Raw genomic sequence first — 25,380 nt, 5'->3', positions numbered from 1 at the left:
GAAGCAGAGAGGCAGAAAGATTCTTTGATTACTCCATGCTAGAGAATAACAAGTCAGGATATTGAGAGCAGCTTCACTGGGGTTTAATCTGCTTATCCCAGCCTGCAGAAAGCACCAGCTCACTGAGTAAGGGCTCTCAGCTATTTGAAGCCAAACAAATCACCCAGCTAAACGTTTTCAAAAGCCTCCTGCAGGTTTCCTGCCACCCAGATGAGTAACCCTGGCTCTGCTTTGCCATTCCTGCACCAGCTCTGCTGGGGTGGCAGCTTTTCCAATGTTCCTGCTGGAGGACACTGCAGAAACACAGGCTATTTCCTTTGTCAGAAACAACACAGAGCAGGAGGGTGGCTCATCCAAAGCCCTGAGGTTTCATGTCAGGGCTCCTCACCCTGGCTCCAAGCTCCCCTCTCACCCATCAATGCCCCAGCTCATTACAGAGCTGGCGGCCACGGGATCGGTTGCAGGGAAAGCACTTTTCTCCCTTTCATGCAGACATCAAAGAGTACTTGGTTGTTTCCTTGGAAGCACCAGCAGTGAGGGCAACCCAAAAAGCAGCAATTAATGAGTGACTATTGTGCTGCAAACATCCAGCACTGGGGATGAAGGCAGCAGCGGCGATTCCTTCGCATCGCTGAGCGAGCGGGGTTGGGATGGGATCCAGGGATGGGATCCAGGGATGGGATGGGATCCGTGGCTGTTCTTACACCAGCTGAGCTCTCAGCAGCAGTTATTTCCATTAATCTATTCCAGCTATCCTTGCACCAATCAGCAGAAGTGGAAAGTCTGAGCAAAAACACCAAGTGAGGTTTAGCACCGGATCAGAACGATCGCTGCAAAAAACCAAAACCAACCCAAAACCCTGGATATTCCTGAGCATGAAGGTGGGAAGAAGTTATGTCTTCCCTAAGGACCTTCCCAGCTTCCCACTGCATTCATGATGAGGTTTGTGTGGATTTAGTGGCCTGCAGTGATTTAGTAGTCTTCAGTGGATTACTGCTCCAGCCACTCGCTCTGCATCCCATCAAACAAGCCACAGACAGCAACAAGAAGTGTCTCAATGCTCAGACCCTTTCCCTTATGCACATTTATGCAAAAACTGCCTTAAAACTTAGACCCATTTTAATAAAAAAATAACATACAAATGAGAGGGTGAATATACAAGTCCCTTCCTGGAAGGAGATTGCATTCTTTAGGAGCAAAAGTTTAGGAGCAAAAACTGGATACGGCCGCTCACTGCTCAGACCTCCCAGCATCCATCCAAGATGCCAGACACAGAAATTACTTCAGCCAAGTCCTCCTGACAGTGGAAAAACCAGGAAGAGTCATGAGTTAGGATGATATTTTGGGGTGGTGCAGCAGTGGGGGATGTACCACTCCTCCAGAAGGGCTGAGGGTCTCATATAGAAAAACTCTGCCCTGGGTCCATGGGGTGAAACCCAACAGCAGGGACACTTGGCCATTTCTCCTGGACAGGCTCAGGTGTCTGCAAGCCCCCAGAATGACCAGCTACAAGGAAAACCAGTTAAGAGTGCTGGTTGACCACCAGAAAACTAGGAATCACTGTGGGCATGGGAAAGAAAAAGGATTTTTTGGCTGTTTCAGGCATTTCCAACCTGTGAAGAAAAGGAATCAGACAAGATCACAGCAGGGGCTGAGATTCTGCAAGTGGTTCTTGATAGCTCCTTGCCCTGTGGCAAACAATAACCTCGTGGTTGTTTTAAAATCTCCTGTTAGGAAAAAGCTATTGCCAAGCATGAGAAGCAATGAAATATCACTGCATAATATTGTAGATAATCCAGAGGTGAAAAGCCAGACAGGTGACTGACTAAGAGCTGCAGATCCAAGGCAGATCCAATCCTTCTCTCCTCCAAAAGGTAGAAAATAACCCAGGAGTGCCAGGACAATGTTCTGGAGAGCCATTTGTGCTCATTACTGGTATGTGGGTTTCTCACTGAAATTACCTCCACTGTGTGTCTTGCAAATTATCTACACAGAACAGCATGGAACTCTGAATGAAAAACTGGAAGTAATAGATGAATGGGTCTGTGTTCTATTTTTTTTTTTTTTTCCCTCTCCTCTTGAGGAAATCTTAGTAGTTACTATAACAACCCTGGCCAGATCCCATCTTGTTTAGTAGGGTACCAAACAGAAAACAAAAAAGCTCTGATTTTGCTTTTAAAATCCCAGCTGAATTTCCTCTTTCAGCTCCGTGGGGAGAGAGGGAAAACTTTCCCAAAGCATAAAGAGTCCCAGGCCAACACTGCTGATGGGTCCCGAGCTGGACAAAAAGAGAAGAGAAAGGAAACAAAAGTGTTGGAATGCTCAGAACACATTAAGAAGGTGCCTTTCACACAGCTTGGAGGTGTTCAGGTAGCTGGAGTGAACGACCCCCAGCTCTAAAACTCTGTTAACCAAAGTACACGGCTGCCTTTTATCCCTGCTGGAAAAGTCAAGCGTGTTCTTTTCAGCAGAACCTCCTTAAAAAAAGTAAAAAAAAGAAGATAGAAAATAACTTTACAGCGTGCTGCAGCTCCAAATGCCAAGCAGCTCCACTCCCTGGCTCCTGGCACGACGCGGATTTATCGTGATAGTTGGTAAGAGCTAAGGTGACACTTCATTTCCATTTGAAGAGGGGGGGACAAATAAAAAATAAAAATAAAAAGAGAGAGAGAGAGGTCTGTCTACAACGTTGTGCTACTCTTTCAAGACCCATTGTTGCTCAGTTTCTCTATGGCTAGCTGCAGGATGAAGTCTCCCCAGAGTTTTTACAGCATCACTTAAAAACAATAAATAGAAACCATCAAGGCAAGCACAGCTTTTACTGGCACCATGGCTGCTTTCATAGCCTCTTCCTTCTGAAAACCAGAGCACTTCTAGTGGTGGATGGTGGGGTCTCAGCTCTCACAATAGGGTGCTAGACAGACCATCTGCACCCTGAGGATGTTCTTACAAACCCAAGCCCAGCAGCAGTGCCAGGGATCGACCATGCTCAGTGATTCCCAAGCCCAAACTTCACCCTTGGTGCTCCAGCCACCCCAGCAGCTGAAGCCACAGCCCCCTGAGAAACACCACCCAACAGCAATGAGTCTTGGGGACAAGGTTCAGTCTCCTTGGTTTGGTTTTAATCAGTTCCAGGTGAAGGCAGCTGGAAAACACCCAGGGTTTGAAGGACAGCCCATGGGATGGGCCACCACTGTCCTGTGAGCCTGGGTTTTATGGGTATGAAGCTATTTTATTCAGCTGTTAAACAATTCAGAGCATGGATGAGCATACATCAGCATGATCTCTGGCACAGCTCTGAATCAGACCATCCAGCTCTCTGCCAAGTGGTTCTCAGCCACATTCTGAGAGTTAACACAGGGCAGGCCAGATGCCAGGAGGCACCTTTTGGGCAGTGCTCAGCTGCATGGCACAAGGCTCATCAGATGGCTGCATGGCCAAAAATAAGTATCTGACTCAGTTTGGTTGAACTGGCTCAGGTTTAGTCTATAAACCACAGGTTTTAGTCTATAAAGAGCTAATCTAACTTGTTCTGCCCTGACTCAGGCCAACAGGAGGTCACTGCCCCCAGAAGCTGTGGCTGCCCCATCCGTGGCAGTGTTGAAGGTTGGATGGGGCTTGGAACACCCTGGGCTGGTGGGAGGTGTCCCTGACCATGGAAGGAGTTGGGATTTGATGATCTTGAAGGTCCCTTCCAACCCAAACCATCCCATGATTGCCTGGAGCACACTTGCAGGACTCCATCAGCAGAATGTCTCATTCTTGGCAGAAAGTGTTGCTGAAGAATCACATCATGAGGGGCCTAGTTTGGCCAAAGAAAGGAGAAGAACAAAAGCAGAGATGCCAAGAGGACAGCAGCCCACATCACACTGAGCTGGTGACCACTTCCAGGAAGCCTTCATTGGTGCTCTGATCCCTCACAGCACCCTGATGGGACAGAGGACACCAGTGTTGGGTGCCACAGCCTGCCCAGGGGTCTGTGTGTCAGACACCTCTTTCCAGCACAGGAGCTCTGTTTACCTTGTCCTCCTTCCTCAAGGGCACGTTGTTTCTGTCTCAAAGATCTGTGCCTTGTCTTCTCTTGGATCCCACCCCATGCCTACACATGGCTTGGAGCTGCCTCCAGAACCCCATATGTGCACTTACAGACCATAATAACAGTCACTATGCCAGCAGCACTACAACATTACTGCTACAGAGTCAACAGGAGGGGGGAAAAAATTAAAAAAAAGAGTCAAGTTTCCCATTCCAGGCTTGGAAGAGGAAATCCACTGATGGGACAGGGCAGGTGGGAACAGTTTGTGCCTCACTCTGCTCCCCCAGGGCTGGAATCAGGGTTCTGAGGACGCACTTGCTCAGGGATGAGGTTCCAGGTTCAGCCCAAAGATGACTTCCTGGCATGGGATGCAAAGGAAGAGCCTTCTGGCCACCTGCACCAGACACTGGAGGTGGGATATGGGAATCCAGCTGTGCTCTGCCACCAGAGACTCAACAGTTTCCCATTTTGTCTCTCTGCTCCCGGGATGATCCATACGGCAGACTTGACTCCAGCTGGCCCCATTGTATTGGATCTACAGTGACAGACAACAGGAGCCAGAAACTTTTTTGTTCAAGTAGAGCCAGCAGATGTGACACTGAATAAACACAGACAGTCAATCTGCTGAGTAAGAAGGTATCGTTCATATAAATAACATACATCTAATCCTGCTTCCATTTTAAACCCAAATATGGGAAGGCAAGATGCTCGGCACTCTGTAGATTTATGTTTTGAACAATGAGATAGAGCAAAGGCAGATAAGATACAGCCCTCTCCCAGCTCAGCTCAGTTCTTATTTCACTTTTGCTTTGAATCCTTTTCAGATCCACAGCTATTTTATTTTTTTTTTTTCCTGGGAAGAGCTTCCTGCAGAGTGTTAACAGTCTGTCCGGGCTGGTGTCAGCTGGGATAAGCTAGCTTTAGAAACATATCTGCTGGGCCCTCCTGCTTCTCCCCATGGACCTTAATTACAGAGCAATTAAAAAGTATTATTCCAATCATTTTAACCTCACACATTACCAAAAACACAGGCACTGCACCCACTGAGGGCTTTCTCCTGGCCTCACCAACACGACTTGTTGGGCTCGACCCCCAGGGTGACACATTTCCTGCTTAGTGGAAAAGTTTGCAAATTTGCAGGTGCCAAAAAAAAAATAATAATAATAGTATTATTTCATTAGGAAGCCAGTAAGGATATGAATTATGACAGAAAGAAACCTCCTCTTTAGAGGTTACAACCAACACTGACACAAGGTCAGCACCTTCTTTCGCTATTGGAGGCACTCAGAAAACAAGAGAAGGTGGCAGGGGGGTTGGGTTGGTTATCCACCAGTAATTATCTGGTAGATAATTACTCCACCAGAACCCACTGAAGATCAAACTGGAGCCACTGGCTTCTGTCTGCTCCTTTTTGAGAGCTCAGAGGCTGCAAAGCACAGCTGCATCATAGCCCATCCCTCAGCCTGCATCCCAGATCAATGCCCAAGAACCTCTGGAAGGTAACAAAGGTTTTGATTGTGTTAAGAATTTGCTTGATTGGAGACAAATAAATGAGTGAGAGAAGGACTGTCACTGAGATTAATGCCACCTGGTTATCACTGTGCTTGGTTTCCCCCACCCAGAGGGGTGGGGACAGCCCCAGCTTACAGGGTTTTCCCTGCTGAGAAGGGAAGCAGTGGGAAGTCTGACTGACACCAGCTCAGGGTTCCCCCCAGTTCCCAGGAGGAGATGGGAGCCCCAGAGGGCTGGATTCACTGGTGGCACATCAAGAGCAAGTTCCTGCTATGGCTGAGTGGGGCAATCAATCTCCTGCAAGACACAGACCCACTGGAAACCCAGCTGCATCACTTGTGGTGCTCACAGGAGGGATGGGGTTTGATCCCAGCCCTGTCTCTCCTGAGCAGGACTTGCAGAAAACAAAGTGTGCAAACATTACCTCAGTGACAAAGAGAGTGCGTGGGTCAATGATGTCCAAGAAGTGTCTGAATCTGCCATAGAATGAAGTCTGGAAGAGAAAACACAAAAATAAGGATTATTTAAAGAAAAAAGGAAAAACGTGTTCAGTTAGAAACTGCCTTTCCCTTTGCTTTCCTCTGCAGAACCAAGCAGCAACAGAAGAGAAATGACATTGAGGCCATTCACTGGTAAATTGGTGCCAGAAAGGAAAGGATGAGGATTTGGATGGTGCTATCAGCAGTGCTGCTATTCCCAGGATACTGACAGAAGGGATTAACAAAGGGATACCACCAAGCTGCTAAAATATCCTTTACTTCCCCCCCAAGAACCACTGATGTTTTCAGAGTGCTCAGGATACAGGTGCAGCATCCTCTGGATTCTTCCAGCCTGAAGCCCCATCTGGAAGGACAGACAGACAGGGAGCAGCCCAATCCAGAGCTCTGGAATATCAGGAGCCCTCTGGGTGCTCTCCAGGCAGGAGCATTGTTAATTTTTGAAGCAGGCTATAAATAAAAGGACTGGGACAGGGATACAGCAACGAGAGTGGCATTTAATCACAGCCTGGCAGAATTCTCTGAAACAGCCTGGTTCTGCCCCAGCCACAGAGCACAAATCCCAGTAATCATGTTGCCTGCTTCTTCAGGCAGAAATCCCTCTCCAATGGCAGCAGCCACCAAGACTGTATGCTGAACCCCCTGCTCTTATTTTACCATGGTCTGCATTAAAAAAAAAGAAAAAGAAAAAAAAAAAGAAAGGAGGAGGAAAAAAGAAAGGAGGAGGAAAAAAAGAAAGGAGGAGGAAAAGAAGAAAGGAGGAGGAAAAGAAGAAAGGAGGAGGAAAAGAAGAAAGGAGGAGGAAAAGAAGAAAGGAGGAGGAAAAGAAGAAAGGAGGAGGAAAAGAAGAAAGGAGGAGGAAAAGAAGAAAGGAGGAGGAAAAGAAGAAAGGAGGAGGAAAAGAAGAAAGGAGGAGGAAAAGAAGAAAGGAGGAGGAAAAGAAGAAAGGAGGAGGAAAAGAAGAAAGGAGGAGGAAAAGAAGAAAGGAGGAGGAAAAGAAGAAAGGAGGAGGAAAAGAAGAAGGAGGAGGAAAAGAAAAAGGAGGAGGAAAAGAAAAAGGAGGAGGACAAAAAGGAAGGAGAAAAAAAGGAAGGAGAAAAAAAAGGAAGGAGAAAAAAAAGGAAGGAGAAAAAAAAGGAGGAGGAAAAAAAAGGAAGGAGAAAAAAAGAAGAAAGAGGAAAAAGAAAGAAGAAAAAAAAAAGGGAGAAAAAAAAAAGAAAAAAAAAGAAAACCCCACAACTGAACAAAACAGCCCTGCAGAACTTCAGAGAGGGAACAAACAAAAAGCCCAGTGGTTTCATCAGGGCTGATTTAATCAGCACTAATTCTGGGGCTTCCCAGCCTCTGCCAGCTTGGCATTTTGCTGCCTTACTTTTCTTTTCAGGAGCAAAGCTCTCTGCAGATGCCATGGTCCCCTCAGCCCCTCCTGCCAGTGGTGCAGGGAGAGCCATGACTCAGGGCTGAGTCACTGGGTCCCTTGTCACATCTGATCCCCAGCACCCAGGAGGAGACTCCAGAGCAGCTGGGAGGACACCACAAGAAGAGGAGAGGGGGGGATTTTTAAATTTCATCTCCACTGCCCTTGTGACACAAGTTCCATGGCAAGAAAAACACCACTGAGCAGAATTCAGCATCAGCATTTGTGGCAAACGATGGTACCAGGGACATGACCAGGGATGGATGTGTGCCTGAGATATAAATGTTATTTTAGAAGCACAGAAACTTGCAAAGCTCTCAGGAAGGACACCAAACCCCCAGCACTGGGTGGTTGTGGCTGCTCAGCTCATTGCTGGTCTCCTGTTCTGATCCTTGCCTGCTACAACCTCAGATCTGGACACATTTCAGCACCTCAAACCCATTCTGCTGCAATCCCATCCCCACACCTCCTCATCCTCTTCTCCCATCCTGTGCCAGCACCCAAACTCCCCCGATGCTGCAACCAAGAGAGCAGAGCACCAGGAGTGCCCAAGGTTTCATCCTGAAATTCCAGGTTTCATCCTGGAATGAGAAATTCCTTTCCTGGTACTGCCTGAGCCTCTCTGCTGTGTGGGCAGACAAACCCCAGGACCATCCCAGCAGGGACAGGACCAGCCCTGACCCAGGCTCCCAGGGGAACTGCACAGTAAGGTCCAGAGCAACAAAAAATAAAATTAAAAAATATATAAAAAATCAAAATATCTGGTTTTCCCCTGCAGAGCATGGAGATAAGCAGGGCCATAAGCAGGGCCACAGCTCATACTGTTCCCCTTGTCCTTGGGGAGCAGCTCTCTGCAGGCCAGCAGGATGGAGCAGCCCTCAGCCCTCTCTCCCCAACACATCCTCAGCCATGAATTCATGATGGCAAACTCGAAGAAGAGGCCATTAGGTTTTATTTCCTTTTTTAAAACCCAATTTCAGTCCTACCAGAGTGTTACCCACTGCTCCAGAGTGTCTCCTCTTGCTGCACACCATGCATGTTTCCTTTTCCACACCTCCTCCTGACCCTTTCTCCATCACTCCCTGCCCATCCCTCACCAACCAAACCCAGATTTCCATGAGAATTCAGGATGTTTCCTTTTCACCAGGATTAATTTCCCCCCTCTGGCTATCACACTCAGACAGAAGATGGAGCTTGCAAGATGCCCAGGAGAAGTTTGACCTTCAGCTCCCCCAAATATCCCCCCGTGGTCCTTCCCATCATTTTATCCTCCTGCAGCAAACAGTTCACTCCAGGGGAAAAAACCAAAAAAAAAACCCAAAAAACTGAATAACACAATTTTCCCTGTGATTAATCAGGGCTATTTTGGGACCACTTCTCACCAGCCTGCAAGCAAGATGCAGTTCTGCAGAGCAGCTGGGAATATTAATTCCCCGGGATGGCACAGCAGTTCACAGCCAGCACGTTACAAACCCAGCTCCTTCCAGACCCAGCCAGCTCCCAGATGAAAAAACCAGCAGGAAAATATTCCTTGCAAGCTCCAGAAATCTGGGGAAGGGCAGGGAGAGGCAGGTAAGTGGCCATGAACAAGGAGGAATATTCCCCCAGAGCATATGCTGGGCAGAAGAGGAGATGGGCACAACTTGACCAATTTAATTGCAGTGTGGTTTTTAACAAGGATTTAATTAAGGCAAAGAAAAAGGCATGCAGGCTTTTTTTTTTTTTCCAAGTTAAAAATCAGGCTTATGTCAGCTTTAAATTAATGAGGATGAGATTTAAGCTAAATCAAAGAAAATTAAGAAAACTGAAGGAATGGGACTCAGGCTGTGTAACTGCACCCACGCCTGGGTAACAACTCCCAACCCTTGGGTATTTCCAGCCTGACCTGACAATCCCAAAGGGCCAAAAGGGTGCCCAGGAGCAGCTCCTGCACCTCAGTAACTTTGGTTACCTGCTCCTGGAAAGCTCTCGGGGGGTTTATGTGGAGTAGTAGGGGGTTTGCAGCTTGGAGCAGAAAGATAAACAAAAAACTCTGTGTTTAAAACCAATCCTGGCTGATAGGGATGTGGAAAAAAAAACCCCACCAAAACCCAAGAGGTGGGGTTTTCTGGCAGGTTCTGTGAAGCCAGCAGATAAATACCAAACCCAAAGGTGTCTGTGTTTCCTCTTCTCAGGAATTCAGCTTTAAGGATGTGTTTGCAGGACCTGCCATGGGATAAACAGGGAGAGCCCAACTGCAGGGCTGGGAAAGCCACATTGGGTGACAACCAACCCCAAGCTCCCTTTGGGAAAAACCCTTTCTCCATCATGTGGAGCTTTTAGGGAGAGAGGAGTTTCTCTCAAAGAAAAAAAAAAAAAGTGGAAAATCAAGATAAAATTAGCAGGATGAGAAACTTCTGTGTCAAGTTATGGGTGTCATGAGCCAGCTCTGGTTCTTCCAGCTCCTGAGGGGCATTATCCAACCAACAGCATCTTGATCTGTGGGATGCTGCAGGGACACAGGGAGCACCAGAGTTTGCTGAGGGGGTAATAAATCCTGGCTTTGCTGTGGTTTCCTCAGCCATTCTCATATGGGGGAAAAAAAAAAAAGGTATTTATTTTGTCCAGGATAAATGCCTCAGAGACAGGTGAGCATTGGGAGTGCACGTTTAGGGCCTTGGGTCTAAAATAGGGTAACCCAGTAAACCCTTTAAAAATAATAATAATAAATAATAGATAATAAATAATAATATATGATAATAAATAATAAATAGTAATGAAATATAATAATAATAATAATAATAATAATAATAATAATAATAATAATAATCAACCAACCCTGGCTAAAAAACCAGCCCCAAAAATCCACCACTAACAACAATTAAAAAGAAAAAAAACAAACCCAAACCAGGAGTCTGCTTAAGCAATTAGAGCTACTTGTCAGGAAATTAGGTCCTTATCACACATGCTCATGCCTACCATCCTCATTTCTTCTTTTGCCTAAAAATAGGCTGCTTCCAGGGGGAGGCAGAGGCTTTTTTTTTTCCCCAGCAAAGACACACACAGGCAAGGAAAAAAAAAAACCACAAACTAACCACAAAAGGTGACTCGACAGAATGCCAGGTGCCTGAAGAGCAAGAAACCCAAGAGAAACTGCAAAGCCAGGGATGGGAAAAGGGGAATTCAGTAACCTGAGAGGTGGTGGCAGGGATGGGGGCTCCTGCTGTCCTAAATTCTGCTCAGCTCTTTCCAAGGGCAGGGGAAGGATCCTCCCCCCCTGTCTGCTCTCAGCCCAAGGCAGCCCAGTTTGCTCTCTCTCCAAGGTTTTGGTGGTGTTATTTGATTTTTGTTTTGTTCCTAACACACAACTCTTCCTTGTTCCCCTCCCCAGGGACCAAGCTGCTCAGCACTGCATCCCTCCCAGCCCCACTTTCCATCCAATCTCCTCTTCAGCAGCCCCAGAGCTGCTCCCTGCCAGAGTTTCAGAAAAGTGAAGGCTGCCATCACATGGGGCTGTGTCTGGAATGCCAACAACCACCCCAAGTGGCCCTAATCCTTCCCAAAAGAAGCCAGACATCCTTTGGCAGCTGGGCCACTGAAGCTGAGGGCTTAAGAAGAGGTGAAACACAGCACCAGGACACTGAGAGAGTGGGGAAGGCAAAGAGAAGGGTGGGGGAAAACCTCCAGAAAACCTCCAGAAGGGAAAAGGACTGAGGTGGTTCAGGTCCAGAGATCCCTGGGGTTGATGTGGGGTTCTCCCTAGCCCCAGAGATTGACACCAAGGTCAAGAGAGGTCTTTCCATAGAAGAGAGATCTGGAGGTGGTGGGAGGAGGGCAAGGAAGCTGCTGAAGGGCCTGGAGAATAAATGAAATTAAATAAAAATGAAGAATGACTGAGGGACTGATTAGTTTGAGGAAGAGGAGGCTGAGGGGAGAGCTCGTGGCTCTCTGTACCCAAAGAGACATTTTAGAGAGGTTGGTGGTGATCTCCCACCAATTAGTGGTAATTAGTGACAGGGGAAGAGGGAATGGATGCAGGCTGCAGCAGGGTAGGTTCAGCCTGGACATTAGGAACAAATTTTGCAGAGAAAGAGTGGCCAGACACTGGAAGAGGTTGCCCAGGGAGGTGGTGGAGTCACCATCCCTGTTTAAGGCTCATTTGGATGTGGTGTTGGGGGATGTGCTTTAGGGGAGAGCTTTGTGGAGCAGGGATGATGCTTGGACTCTGGGATCTTATCCAGCCTGGGGGATGGCTGTGTCCAGCTTTCACCAGAAAAACTGACAGAAAAGGAACAAAAACCACTGCAGAAGAGAAAGGGAATGATTCCCCTAGCACCCCAGGTCCTCCAGGCAACCTTCCCACCCCAGATTTTAGGCCACAGCTTTGGTCTGCCAGGGGTGGCAGTGAGGATTGGGGACATCTCTGCTGAGACACTCAGGCAGTCGTTAGCGTCCTGCCAAACCTACTTTTGTGGGTTTTTTCTTTTTTTTTCCCCCCCTAAACGTTGCTACAAGTGACAGTCTCTCCTTAATGAACAGAACGCACCAGGTTCTGTGCCTGACTCGCTGCCAAGTGTGCCTCAAATCATCTGTGGTGTCTAGAAGGGAGTAACATCTCCTCCTCCTCCTCTCCTTATTAAAAAGAGCTCTGTCTCCCCAGGCTGAGCATCCCTCAGCTTCCACAACCCAGCAGGTTCCTGGCGTGGGGAGCTCCACCTTGGTGCTTCAAGGAGGTCCCACCAGGAGGGAGGAGGTGGTGAGGGAAGAGGTGCAGAGATCCCACCACCCCAAAGAGGCAGCTCTGGGGCAGCTGGAATCCTCAGCAACCCAAAAGGGGTGGCTTGGGGCAAGCCAAGCTCTGGGAGCTGCAATTAGCAAGTCAGATGGTTGGCAAGTGGTGGTCCCGTGCAGATTTCCTGTGGATGATGGGATGAGTCTCCTTGGAGACTGCCCCAGGAGTGGGAGGGGGGGATGACACCTACTAATGAGCAGACACCTGCTACTCATTCCTGATTTGGTGATTGCAGTGGCTCAGTCCCCTCCAGAGGGGTCTTACCCAGCTCCCAGAGAAACTGAAGGAGGTTTTAGGAGCTTTGCCAGCTGTATCAGCAGCCTGTGAGAACAAAGAGGGGTCTCTGACAAACACTCCCCAGCCATCAGGCAGGAAGGACCAGGTGGTTCTGCTGCACAGGTGCCACTTCCCCACCTCACACATTTCCTACCAGTGACCTCAGACACCCCACACATTGATCGTGGAGGTCTCTTCCAACCTGAATATTCTATGAAAAAAAAAACAACCACTTTCGAGAGGGAGAGTTGATCCAATCCACCAGCCCCATCCATGGGGTTTGGGTTGGAAGGGACCTTCAAAACCATCCCATCCCAACCCCCTGCCATGCCCAGGGACACCTCCCACAGCCCAGGGTGCTCCAAGCCCCATCCAACCTTCAACACTGCCAGGGATGGGGCAGCCACAGGTTCTGGGGGCACCCTGGGGCTCAGCACCCTCACCCCAAACAATTTCTCCCTAATATTCATTTCACTCTCCCCTCTTTCAGTTCAAAACCCTTCCCTCTCATCCCATCTTTCCATGCCTTTGTCCGAATTCCCTCCACAGCTTTCCTGGAGCCCTGGAAGGTGCTTTAAGGTCTCCCTGGAGCTTTCTCCTCTCCATTCTGAACACCCCCCTGACACCCCCATCCCTCCCAGGGGTCTCCATGCTCCCATCACCCTGACTCCCAAACCCACCACCCTGGGTCCCCCCCACTCCTTCCTGAGGCAGCTCCTCACCTCCCCGTCACCTTGGACTCGCCTTTTGGCAGGGCCCAAACCCCCGGAACCACCCCGAACCGGAACCACTCGCGGAACCGCGCTTAGGGGACTGGGGGTTCGAACCCGCGACCTCAGCGCCCTCAGCCCTGCCGCCCACCGCCCCGAGCCACAGGGACACGGCGCCAATCGCCGGCAGGCGGGGGGGGCGGCGGCTTTGAGTGACAGCCGCGCCGACCAATCGCAGGGGAGCAGCGCACCAATCAGCGCCTCGCTCTGTGGGGAGGGGGCGGGCAGAGAGGAGCGGGAGACGCGGAGGGTTTGGGGGGGGGATTGGGGGGGAACCGCGAAGGGGATGGGGATGAGGGGAGGGGGGGGGGGCAGCTCCATCGCCGTTCTCTGTGTCCCCTCTCCCTCCCGTCCCTCGCCGCTCCCTTTCCCCCTCCTTATCCCGGCGGCGGTACCTGCTCGAAGCGAGGTTTCCCCAGCTGGAAGGGGGGATAGTCTGAGGGTTCCGCCATCCCTTTCGCGCGCCGCAAGCGCCACTTTAAACAGCCATCCCCCCCCCCCTTCTCCTTTCCTTGCCTTTCCCTTCCCCGCCGCCGGGTCCCGCCCCTTGCGGCGCCGCCGCTCTGATTGGCTGCGGCTCCACCGCAGCTCCCGCGGGGCACGCCGGGAGTTGGAGTTTTGTGACCCCCACGGGGGGCGGTGGGAGAGGGGAGGCCCCCAAAGCCCTGCCCAGGCCGTGCCGCGGGGCACTGTGGGAAATGTAGTCCGGAGAGGGGAGGCGCGGGGCATGACGGGAACAGTGTCTGGGCGGGAAAGCTGAGGGGAGCCCTGAGGGAGAGGGGGGGGCAGCGCCATTTTGGGGTGTCCGCCAGGGATCAGCCCTGGGGGGTCCTCCCTTACCCCCTCCATGCCCTGAGGGACCAACCATAGAATCATAGAATCATAGAATCATAGAATGGCTGGGTTGGAAGGGACCTCAGAGATCATCAAGTCCAACCCTTGATCCACTCCCACTGCAGTTCCCAGCCCATGGCAGTCAGTGCCACATCCAGGCTCTTTGGAAATATCTCCAGACACGGAGAATCCACTACTACCCTGGGCAGCCCATTCCAATGCCTGATCACCCTCTCCAGAAAGAAATTCTTTCTCATCTCCAACCTAAACCTCCCCTGGCACAACTTGAGACCCTGCCCTCTTGTCTTGTTGAAAGTCGTCTGGCAAAAGAGACCAACCCTCACAACAGAAGGGTCTGGGGTCCAGCAGACCTCCCTGCTGCTCCTGCAACAGAAGGGAGCGAGCAGCACCCCTCAGCCTTTCCCATGCCCCTTCTCCCCTCTCTGTTTTCAATCTTTTAATTTATTTTTTTTTTAGTGATACCGCTTGAATTTATCAGCAAGCAACGTGTGAAAAGAGCGGCTGTGCCCAGGTGGCAGAGCTGTGTTCTTCCATCCTGCAATGCCATGGCCATTCCCTCAGGGACACGGGTGTGGGCACACAGCAACCTGAGGTGGAAAGCAGCTGTTTGCCTGAATCCTGCAATTTTTTGATGGGCAAACATTAACAAACAATGAGGCGAGAGCCCCAAAGCTGTAAAAAAACCAAAAAATAAATAAATTAAACCAACCCCGTTTCACCGCTGCCCTCTGGAAAATGGACGCTCGTGCTTTGCGGGGAGCCTGAGAGATGCTCTTGACCTTTAAAACACCTGACTGGAAACTGAAGAATTAGAAACGGGGAAATAATAAGTTTACTTTGATGCAGGGTGATCTGTCCTCTTCCTCCCCGTTAGGATTTGTGGGGATAAAGGCAAAGTCGTGTGGGGCTGAGGGCAGGAGGGGTGCGTGCGAAGCCATCTCCGGAATCCCCTGCTCTAGATTAGTGGGATGAGAAGTGCCTGGCCCTTCAAATGCCCCTGAAATTGTTTGGAGGATTAGGATCGATTCTCTGAGGAAGAGCAAAGGGGCAGCAAACAGAGAGGAGGTGGGGATGAAGCAGGCAGAGGATGAGCAGGAGGCTTGGTAAAGAAAAAGAGGCAACAGATTCTGTCTGAAACAGCTTTGCCACTACAGGAAACATAAAATCATACACCTATAATTAAAAAAATATACTTTTTTTTTTTTTTTTTTTCACTCTACAGGGAAAACCAGGAACATTGCAATGCTGTGCTGTGGGGTGCTGCTCCTCGGCTTTATGGATGTGGTGCTGATTTATTTATTTTTTCCCCCCTCCCTCTCTTCCATCTGCAAAAGCAGTTTCTGGTTTCAGGCTAATTCACCACTGAGCCCTTTCACTGCATCTCAAACCTCCTGCAGCTTTGGGTGGAAAAAGGACAGAAAAAGGGCTCAGCACAGAGGCTGCTGTGAGCAGGATACCTCATGCCATGTCCAAAGCACATGGGAGAGAGGAGGAGAGAAGGAAAGACCTTCAACCAGCACAGAAAAATGCCATTTTCTCACTTTTAACCTTTTTTTTTTTTTTTCCTTAGAGACACTGTTAAAATCAAGCTGTCCCTTCCTGTGTTCTCCCTCAGGGCTCCTTTTGCCCTCTCCCTGCTGCGTGTAGAGGGATGAAAACCAAACCCTGCTGAGGAGCAGACAGATGATGAGCAAAGATCTGTCCCCCAACAGCACCTCCTGCTCAGGGCTGTCCTGGGACCTTGTCCTTGGAATTAATGGATTTGTTTTAATTACAGGAGTCTGCAGTGCAGCCTGGGGAGCACTCCCTGCCTGCCCAGCAAATCCCACATGGCCAAAAATCTCCTTTTCACCCCAAAGCACAACCAGCCATGGTTTGGGCAGCTCCATTTCCCCACTGCCCTTCTCATCCCTCCCGCTGTTGGTCTTTACCCTGCTCCCTGCTTTGCTTCCCTCTCAGCACTGCTCAGAGCCCTCACGCTGCCTCAAGAAGGGAAAAAAAACCACCAAAAAAAATCATTTTTGCTGTGACTAACGCCTGACGAAGCCACTCTGCCTTTTCTGAAGGTTCCACCCTCTACTTCACCAAAGAAAAGGCAGCAGAATCATCCCAACTCCCAATAAATATGGATGAGCACCCAAATCTCTCCCCCAGGGAACCCCCCCCCCTCCTTTCCCTTCAAGCCAGAGCCAGAGAATTGATACAATCCCTAATGTTGACACAGGAAATGTTTGGTAACAACAGAGGGGAGAGAATCTGTTTATCTAAAACCACATTTGGAGTGACATAAGACTATCACTTTTTTGGTTAAATACCAGAAAGAATATCAATTCTTTGGCTGATAGCAACCTAACCAGATCCATTCAGACTGACAACTCACGTTCCCCCCAGTTTGGGGGGAGAAGGGAGAAGGGGGGGTTTTACTTCCCAGATCAACACTGACATTTCTTTCTGTTTTTTTTCCCAACAATTCCCCCCCAAAAATTTTCTTTTTGAGGGAGCTCCTCTTGAACCCGAGGAGATTTGGGGGGGCTGGGTGTGGGGCTGGGCTGCCTGCTGGCTCGGGGAGAAAGTCACAGGAACATTTCTTGTCTGCTTCCATCTGCAAAGCCAGATTTTAAGAAAATTTGGGGTGGGCAGCAAAACTCTGGCTTCAGACACCAAACCCTGCCAGCTCGTCCTGCAGGAAGGGGAATTATTTGCACCAGTCCCCAGCCTGAGCTCAAGCAGTGGCCCACGTACCCATGCTCAGCAGTTTTAGCAGGAATAAGGTCTTTAAATCCATTTTTTGCTGTTGTTTTGGCAGATCCCAGCCCCCCCCTGCAGCCCCCAGCCCTGTCCTCTCAAGGGTCTTTCCTTAGGCTCAGCTTTCAGAGGGTCACAGCTCAGAGCCCTGACCCTGACCCAGTGTGCCCAACATTTCCCCCCAAGCTCTGGGGGCTGACATGATCCCCCCAGACAGGTGCTGAGCTCAGGAACAGCCCATGATCCAGCTGGATGAAAAAATAAACAGGGATTAGACCCAACAAAACTCTTCTGTTGGAGCAGCAAAGTCATTTACTGAAGCTTAAGGCGAGTTCATTTTAATATTTTCTTTTTTTCTTTTTTTTTTTTAAGGGATGAATGAAGAAAGCAGCAGGCCTGGAGAAGGAAAACAGAGGTGAAAGAGGTGGGTGAGACGAGAGGAGCTGGAAGGGAAAGGCTCTGAGCCCAGAGCCTGCACAGAGGAGAAACTCCAGAGGTTTGTGGCCACCAGGCTGCCTCTTCCCAGGAGCAGCAGCACCCATGGAGCTGGGTTTCCTCACCAGGCCTCCTACAGCTGGATTCTCCAGAATCCACCCTCCAACACAAGCTCCCCTCTTCCTCCAGCACCCTATGCTGCAGTTTCTCCTCTCCATATCCCTCTCCATCTCCATCTCCCTCTCCATCTCCATCTCCTTCTCCTCCTCTCCCCAGCTGCCGATTTTCCCCGGATCCTCAGGAATAACCTCCCCAGTGAGCAGCAAGACAGATCCAATCCTGACCCAAGCACTCCCAGCACCCATCAGGATTTCAAGGGCACTCAGAGGAGCTTAAACCCCCTTGTGGGCAGCCACCCACTGGGGCAGGGGCAGTAAATTCAAGGAAAAACCCTGCAGCACCAGCAGCCCCTGCAGGCAGCGGGCACCTGGGGACCATTAATGATGCTGGAAAAGCTGTCAGAGAAGTTGGACACTGTCATCCTACTTCAGAAAATAAACAAGAGAAATGTCACTCACTGTCCAAGTGCTATCAGCACAGACGCTGTTGTCAATAAATCAGAAGTATCTAGGAACAGCTTGAACAACTTTTATTATTTTTTTTTTTTTAAAGTGCTTAAAACGTAAATAACAAGCTCTTTATAAACATCACTTGCAACTATTAAAACATGAAACACACAGAACCCACTTCCTGCGTACTGAAGCACAGGAAAAATCAACAACTCCCAAAACCCCCAACACTTCATCTCTCTCCCCTTTTTGGGGTGTTTTTCCACCCCACCTTTGTAACATCAAACACGTGGCTGTTTCTTTGCAGACAAGTCATAAGGCTGAGTCTAACGTGACACCTCAGGATCCACATCCCTTCAGGTTTATTCCAGTTTCAGGATACACCTGTGTGGTTCTTCTGACCCGGGAGTCAGAGCCAGAAGGGCCACTCGAGGTGAAAATAAATCACTTGGCCAGAGGTTTGGTTTTTAAAGCAAGAAGCCCAGTTGTGGGCTGACTACAAAAGCTGAGCACGGCTGTGAGCAGCAGCAGCACCCTGTGGAAGACCTCGTGAAACAGGCTGAGCCTGGAAGGAGAAAGCCAGACCAGGAGGCAAAAGAAAAAATGGAATAATTGCTACAGCTGGGTCTGAAGCAGAACCATGGGAAAAGCTGCTGCTGGCCCATTAAACCCCCCCGTCTGCTGAGCAAAGAGCAACAGCCCCCAGGCTCTGTCCCTGCACCCTGAGCTGGGGCTTGCCTCCTTGTTTTTGCAAATAAATTACTAAAACCATGGAGATTTGGGGCATGAGCAACTTGAGACCATTTCCCCCAGTTCTTTTTCTCGTTCTCCCCCTGTAAGGAAACGTCCAGGTGCTCAGGACCAGTTCCCTCTCCTAACTTCAAGGTTTAAACAAAAAGAATTACACAGACTCTGGCTGCAGTGCCGTGGTGTGGCCAAGCTTGCTCTTCTGCAGAAAATAAAGGTGAGGGGGAAGAAAACAACACAACTGGAGGGTGGGAAAACAGAGAAGGAAGACAGAAGAATCCTGAAGACCCCTTTTGCTAAGCACGGGTCCTCCTTTGGAGCTACCTCTGGACTTCTCAGCGCTCGAGGACAGACACGAAACATCAGAGCAGCTTTGGCTGGCATTACCACTTGGATTTTACTCCATAAATGTGTGGTGCCATACCCTCACCTCGTCCTCTGGAGATGCTCAGCCCTCCCAAAGTCCAGGTTTTTAGGGAGGGAGCTGGGGGACCATGTGGAAGCAGGGCAGAGGAGGACACAGGTATTGCTGAGGAGACCAAGCACCCAGCGGGGCTGCCGGAGCTCCGAGATTAACTTGGATTCATAAAGTGCAAAACAGTCGAGCTTGGAAGAGAAACAAAACCAAAAAGGCAGAGCTGACTAAGGCAGAGAGGGGATCAGGGAGGCGGTGAAACACGATGGAAGAGGAGGAGGAGGAGGAGCAGGGAGGAGGTGCAGCAAGATCCTCAGGAACATTGGCACTTGTGTGTGTGGGGAGCACCTACAACGCCGACGGCTGCCGGGGGAGAAGCCCCACAAGCAGACAGGATTCTTTTTAGGGAGTGAAGAACCAGCCTGGGATTTTGGCTCCATGCACACAGCCTGATGTGAGGCTCCACTGCCCCTTCTCCCACCTTCTCCATCCCACCCAATGCTCCTCTTCTGGAGCACTGCTCTCTCCAGCTGCCCACCTCCAGGTGCCAGGGAGAGCTGCTCTGCAGGAGATTTGTGCCCAGGTAAAAGAAACCAGCTCTCAGGCCATGGCATCTTCTGGTTCTACAGACAAAGAGAGGTTTCTGGTGCTTTTCAACAAGGAGAAACACCTTCCCTCACATGAAGTCCCCACACCCGAGACACACAGAGGGAGGGGGAGCACAAAGACATTGGTAAAGAAGTGCAAAACCTCAGCTGACTTCCTACAAGGAACAAAAGGCTCATAACCAGGTAACAAATCCTCCTCCTCCTCCTCCTCATACTACAGGCTGGACACAACCCAACGTTGTCAATGACAGGAAGACCAAACCTCCTTCCCAGCTCCCACCCCACAGCCTGCTTCTCCAACCTGGAACATGACCTAAAACTGCCTTTTGTCCTGGAATATTTGACCTCCTCTTCCCCCTGTGTCATCCCTCAATATCTCAACATCACACAAGGGAGAGGAGACCAAAAGCAACCTGCACTCTGCTCTGTCTGCCTTGAAAAAGAAACTCCTCCAGTTCAGAGGAGCAGGGAAGAGAGGGAAAGCTGCCCCAGAGGGGTTGTGCTGAACTGAGAATGGGATTTCAGAGCCTTTTTTGTGGTAGGAAACTGCTACTGTTCTCTTGCAAAAGGCACATTTTTTTTTTCCAAGTCACAATGAAGAAGTGAGGAGAAAAGAACACAAAGGCTTGAAAAGAATGCAGTAAACCTGGGAGAGATACAGGAGAGGGAAGATGCCTTACATGTCACCACAGCTTGAGTCCCATGCCAGCTGCCCCTCTGCCTCCACAGACACCTCCTCTGTCCCAAACCCTGCAGAATGAGGGAGAATCCAGCAGCTTTTCCACACCTTCCACAGGATTTCCACACCAAGATCTGCACTCTGCTCCATCATGGCTTGGAGCATCACTCACCACCTGTGGCTGTTTAACCAGGTCAGTCAGAGCCCTCCAGCTGGTCACTCCATGGTTAGCTGCAGGAAGCATCCAATTCCCATGGGAAATGGTCTACAACCCCCACAGGCTGTTGGTGTACAACAACAACAACCCAACACCAGGACGTAGAGGAGGGACAGCTGGAGCTGTGTTTGGTGATAATACTGGCTTGAAGGGGGTCTGTGACATTTAGAGAACTGCTGAATTTTGGCAGGGAGGGCTGGAGGGACACCTGGCCCAGCAGGATGTCATGTCTAGGGGTGGCCAGGTAGGTCAGGTGTCCTTCCCTTCACAGGAGCTTTGGTCCTCATGGCATTTTCCTGTTGCATGGAGAAAGATGGACACCAAGTCAAGGGTTTAGGGAGGGGGGAGGTGTGGTGGCCAGGGGAGGAATCCAGTTCCTATGGATTCAGGAGATGGGGAGTGTAACACTGAACAAACTGCAGCTGTGGTTTATACCTACAGGAATTCCTCCCCCTGTGAGATGTCCTGCAGTAAGTGATGCTGCACAAACCATCACTGTCCCTTTGCCAGGTTGAGTTTGGAGCTGGAGAGCTGAGGCAAGGTCTTGGCTCCAGGTGCACAGGAGGAAGGAGGCACCACCACTTGTAGTTACACAGTGACATCACCCAGGTCCTTCGTGGGCCTCCAGCTCTGGCTCTGTGGTGTCTCCCATAGCATCAGGCAGTGGCACAACTCTTCAGATGGAGACCCTTCCATTCAGGAAGGGGAAGGGGCACCCAACAGCAGCCCCTTCCCCTGCTGAGCCTGGCAGACCCTTGCTGAGTTCCAGCAGCTCTGGTGTCATCACCCAACATTCATTCCCCCATCCACCAGCCAGGGGCCACCACTTCAGAGGAAGGAGAGGTGGAAGAGTGTGGGCAGAAGAGCAGCAGCAGCAGGGTGAGGACATGGTGAGGTGGTTGTTTCCAGCTCTCCAAAGTCCATGGATCACTTAAAGCACTGGCAGCACGAGTGCCTGAGATGAGGCCACTTGGTCAGAAGGACAGGAACCTAAGGAGGCTCTGCTCCTCCCCATAGGATGCAGGACAACCCCACCACCCTATAGTTCCCTGGAGCCAGAAACTGGGAGAAGCTTGGGCTGGGAAGGAGCAGAGAACCTTTCCTGCTAATCAGAAGCCACTGGAGCCCTCTTGTAAGAGGAGGGGAGAGTGCAGGGACGTTTTGCAGCGTGTTTATTGCAGAAGTGCTCTAGGCAGGTGATGGTGGTCTCAGGGCAGGGGTTACTTGCTTTCTCCCAGAGGGATCTGGAGGAGTGTTGGGGACTGTTCCATGATGCGCACCAGCAGCTGGTCGATGTAGTTCTCCAGCTCCTGGATGTGCTCATCCTTCTTGCTCAGCTCCTTCTCCCTCTGCAGCAGGAGCTGGATGAGTTCATCGTGGGTCAAGTGATAATACTTGGCTGACTGGTCCAGGGTTTGGGGGGAATCCTGTGGTAGAAACCAAGAGGAACATTCAGCAGAGTCAGATGAAAACTGCTGCTCCCTTTAGCAAGGTGCAGTGAGCACCAAAGCAACTGATATTGGTATTTTCTGGGCCTGTCTTCTTTCCAGACCTGCCCTGATGAGCCTCAGACATTGTGCAGTGACCACATCGTGTCCTTAGGGAGCAGCTTTCCCACGTGCCTTGCAGCCAAAAATACTGGAGACAGTATTTTTTTCCCCCAAAATACTGGGGACAGAACAACTGCCCAGCCATCCAGGCTGATTCTGCTCCATTAGGTTGAAGGGTGACTGCTGAGAGCTCCCACCTGATGGGTCAAGCATTCCACAGGCTCTTCCCAACCAAAATTCCTGTCAAAATTCCTCCCAAATTAGAAGGTAAGGCCATGGGCACAATGCAGCTCATCAGCCTGGCCTGGTGTTAGCTGCTCCTCCTCTCTCCTTTCCCAGCCCTCCAGCAGCAAGCTTGGATGATGGCAGGAGAAGAGAATGAAAGAGCTGAAAGACCCCTCAGGAGCTCCCAGGAGATGAGAGCCCCAGGGGGAGCCCACTCAGGTGAAGCCCAGCAGCATTATTTGACATGTGGGGTTGGGGATGGCTGGGAAGGAGAAGACAACCCCGTGAGACTCTGCCTTCAGGTGTATCACACAGCTCCCTGCCTTGCCTCAACGTGCCAGCATCTGCAACACAGCCAGGCAAGCAGGATTTGAGGAAGGCTCCAGGAAGCACCTTCCTTTTCCTTCTGCCAGGAGATAAAAGCCCCTCAGGCCTTCAGGCAGGCAGGCACCACATCCTCCACCTCTCCTGGGGATAACCAGCCACTCACTCACTCACTCACACTGCACAATAAAAAAACTCCAACCAAAGCAAGCAATGGGAGAAGAACAATGAGGTGAGAAGGTCCAGAGGCCAGGGGGAGGCTGGGCAACAGTGAGCAAGGCTGTTAATTAATTAACCAGGGTTAATTAATACACACAGTCCCACTCTGGCAGGACCATGTTCCATCTCTTCCAGTTTTCTGCACCTCTCCCACCAACTACAGAACATTGAGTGGGTAGGAACACAGCTCTCACCTCAGGGGGAGGTTCCTACCTTTAACTTCTTGGAGTCTGTCTTTTCCAGGTGAGAGGAGGGAGCCACAGGCTGGACACTGCTGCTGGTGACTGTCTTCAGCTTCTCCAGGCCATTGCTCAGAGCCATGGTCAGGCTGGACCTGTGCTGATGCTTCTTCTCACTGGAGACCTCCTGCCCTGCAGCACTGATGGGTTTCACTGGGTGAGGACTGAGGAGAAGAAGAAAATTGGGCAGTTAACCCCCTGCCCAGCTGGGGAGTGACACCACTGCCTCTCCCTAGGGTTTTCATGGGCATGGGGCCCACTTAGCACCACAGCTAAATCCTCTGTGCCTGTGTTTCTCAAAAGCTTGCTTGCTCTGAGAAGCCAGAGGAGGGACAGTGTCCTGCAGAGCAGGCAGCTCCCAGTGCTCTCTGGCACCATTGCCACCCCGAGGTGAGATAAGGAGCCCCAGGACATGTGTTCAGCTGAGATACAGAAAAGGTCCCCATGCCCACACCGGTGCTGCTTGGTCCCCACTGAGAGCTCTGTGGGTTGCACCTCCCAGCTGCCAGGCACTGGGACAAGCAGGGGACACTTAACCCAGGTCCAACAGAACCAGGGGCTGCTCCATCCCCTTCTCAGAGGGGCATTTTGCTGCCCAGGAGCTCCCAGATGAGTGTCTGGGGTCACCACTGGTGCTGCAGGGATGTTCCTGCACCCCTGTGCATCAGCTCTGCTGCCTCAGCCCTAGAGCTGGGCTGCTCCTTCCCAGAAGACCCCATGGAATTTGTCTCCCTAGCAAAAGGGGGGATAAGGAGATGGTGTCTGAACATACCCTCTTCAGCAGTGATGGAGGAAATACATTTTCATCTATTTTGGCCTCAAGTCTTCACCCAAGAGATTGTTTCCAGGCTTAAACAAAGCCTGGTTGTATTTTGGGGTGATGGAAAGAGAAGTGACCTGATGCCACCTGCCTGCAAGGACCAGTGCACCCTCTGCAGGAGGAAAAGATCTCAAAATCCACCCAGAAGCTCCGTGACACCTCTGCACTTATCAGACACAGCACCTGCTCTACAAGGGGTGACAATCCCACCTCCTGTGAGCCCAAACACCACTGCAGGGAGCAGGAACGCGGTGCCTGCAGGAGCTCACAAGCAAGGTGACCAGGGGCAGTTTCTCTTTACAAATGGAGACCTCAGGGTGTTGGTAGGATGGGTTGGGGGAGGAGAAGTGACACCCAGGTCCTGCTTGTGCTGGAACAGCTCAGCTGTCCTTTAATTCCCTTCCAAAAGCAAAGCAGGTGACTTTCAGCCCTGCTCCAGGTCAGAGATGATGGGGGAGGCATCACAGCAGGGATCAGGTGGATGGCTCAAGTCCTCGTGGTGTCCTCATGCTTTATCAGGGGTGACAGCATCAGGGTGTTCCAAACCATCTCCCTGTTGTGCTGACAGGGCACAGCTCAAAGTCCTCTTCAGCCATGATGATGATGATGATGATGCCTCCTGTCATCCAGCACTGGTAGCCACTGACCTGCTCCAACAAGCCAAAGGATCAACACTGTCCAAGCGCATGGGGAGGGCCAAGGCTTCCCAGCCAGCTTGAAGGAATGGAGAGAGATCCCACAGCCCTGAGTGGGAATCCACTGACAGTGCCAGAGGTTGGAGAAGTCCCCATTTTTCTCCTCAGCCTCAAGCACCCCCCACCCTGGATTAAACCCTTCAGCAGCAGAGCTGCAAACCCTGTGACACCGTGGTACAAACTTGTCCTGCAGCTGTGGTTAGGATGCAAAATGGGTGAGGATGAACCAGACCCAGAAGCCACACACAGATCCTAAAACATTGCTCATTCCCAAGTCCCTTAAAACAACCCAAGCCATGACTCTGCTTCCCTGAACCACTGCTGGCCTCCTTCCTTGCCCAAGAATGAGTGGGGTTCACTACAAGATCTGGAGAAGATGGCTCTACTACCACTGCAGGACATCTACAGCTCCTTAAAAACTGGTGTCTGGGAAGCAGAGGAGCTGGGGAGCCACCAGGAGGGCTCATCACAGCCATCCCTGAAGATGAGGAGCCCCAAATGCCACCAGAGCCAGCTCAGAGGCTCAGGCCAGAGCAGAGCTGCAGAGCAGGGACTGACACCCAAACCTCTTCTGGAGGTTTTTGTTTTGGGAACCACCAACAGCCTTGGGGATGCATTTTTGAAGGCAGGGGGACATCTCTCACTGCAAGGTGGTGTGCAGCCCCATTGCCAGTGGGCGGAGAGTTAATTTCTGCAGAGCTGGAAAAGGTATTTTTTAAAATAAGAAATCATTATCCCATTGATTCCTGTTGAGAGGGT

The 25,380-nt window shown here is 50.6% G+C and overlaps 1 protein-coding gene across 7 annotated transcripts in view; it reads right to left on the bottom strand.

The window, feature by feature from the left end:
* Positions 1-25,380, bottom strand: part of LOC103531235 (sideroflexin-5) — a 123,419-nt gene that overhangs the window by 69,040 nt on the left and 28,999 nt on the right. For 3 of the 7 annotated variants that reach the window (XM_030450874.1, XM_030450873.1, XM_030450877.1), the window contains 2 exons: positions 23,081-23,270; positions 5,973-6,041 (listed from right to left, as the gene is read on the bottom strand). In XM_030450874.1, the coding sequence (XP_030306734.1) occupies positions 5,973-6,041; positions 23,081-23,270 (259 nt within the window). Of the gene's footprint in view, positions 1-4,026; positions 4,572-5,972; positions 6,042-18,346; positions 21,977-23,080; positions 23,271-25,380 lie in introns of those variants that run through there. The other 4 variants (XM_030450878.1, XM_030450876.1, XM_030450875.1 and 1 more) reach the window with 3 other exon arrangements.

Source organism: Calypte anna, chromosome 4B (assembly GCF_003957555.1).
Source record: "Calypte anna isolate BGI_N300 chromosome 4B, bCalAnn1_v1.p, whole genome shotgun sequence".
Taxonomy (NCBI): Eukaryota; Metazoa; Chordata; class Aves; order Apodiformes; family Trochilidae; genus Calypte; species Calypte anna.
The sequence above is the reverse complement of the archived record's forward strand: the minus strand, read 5'-3'. Positions and strand labels throughout refer to the sequence as shown.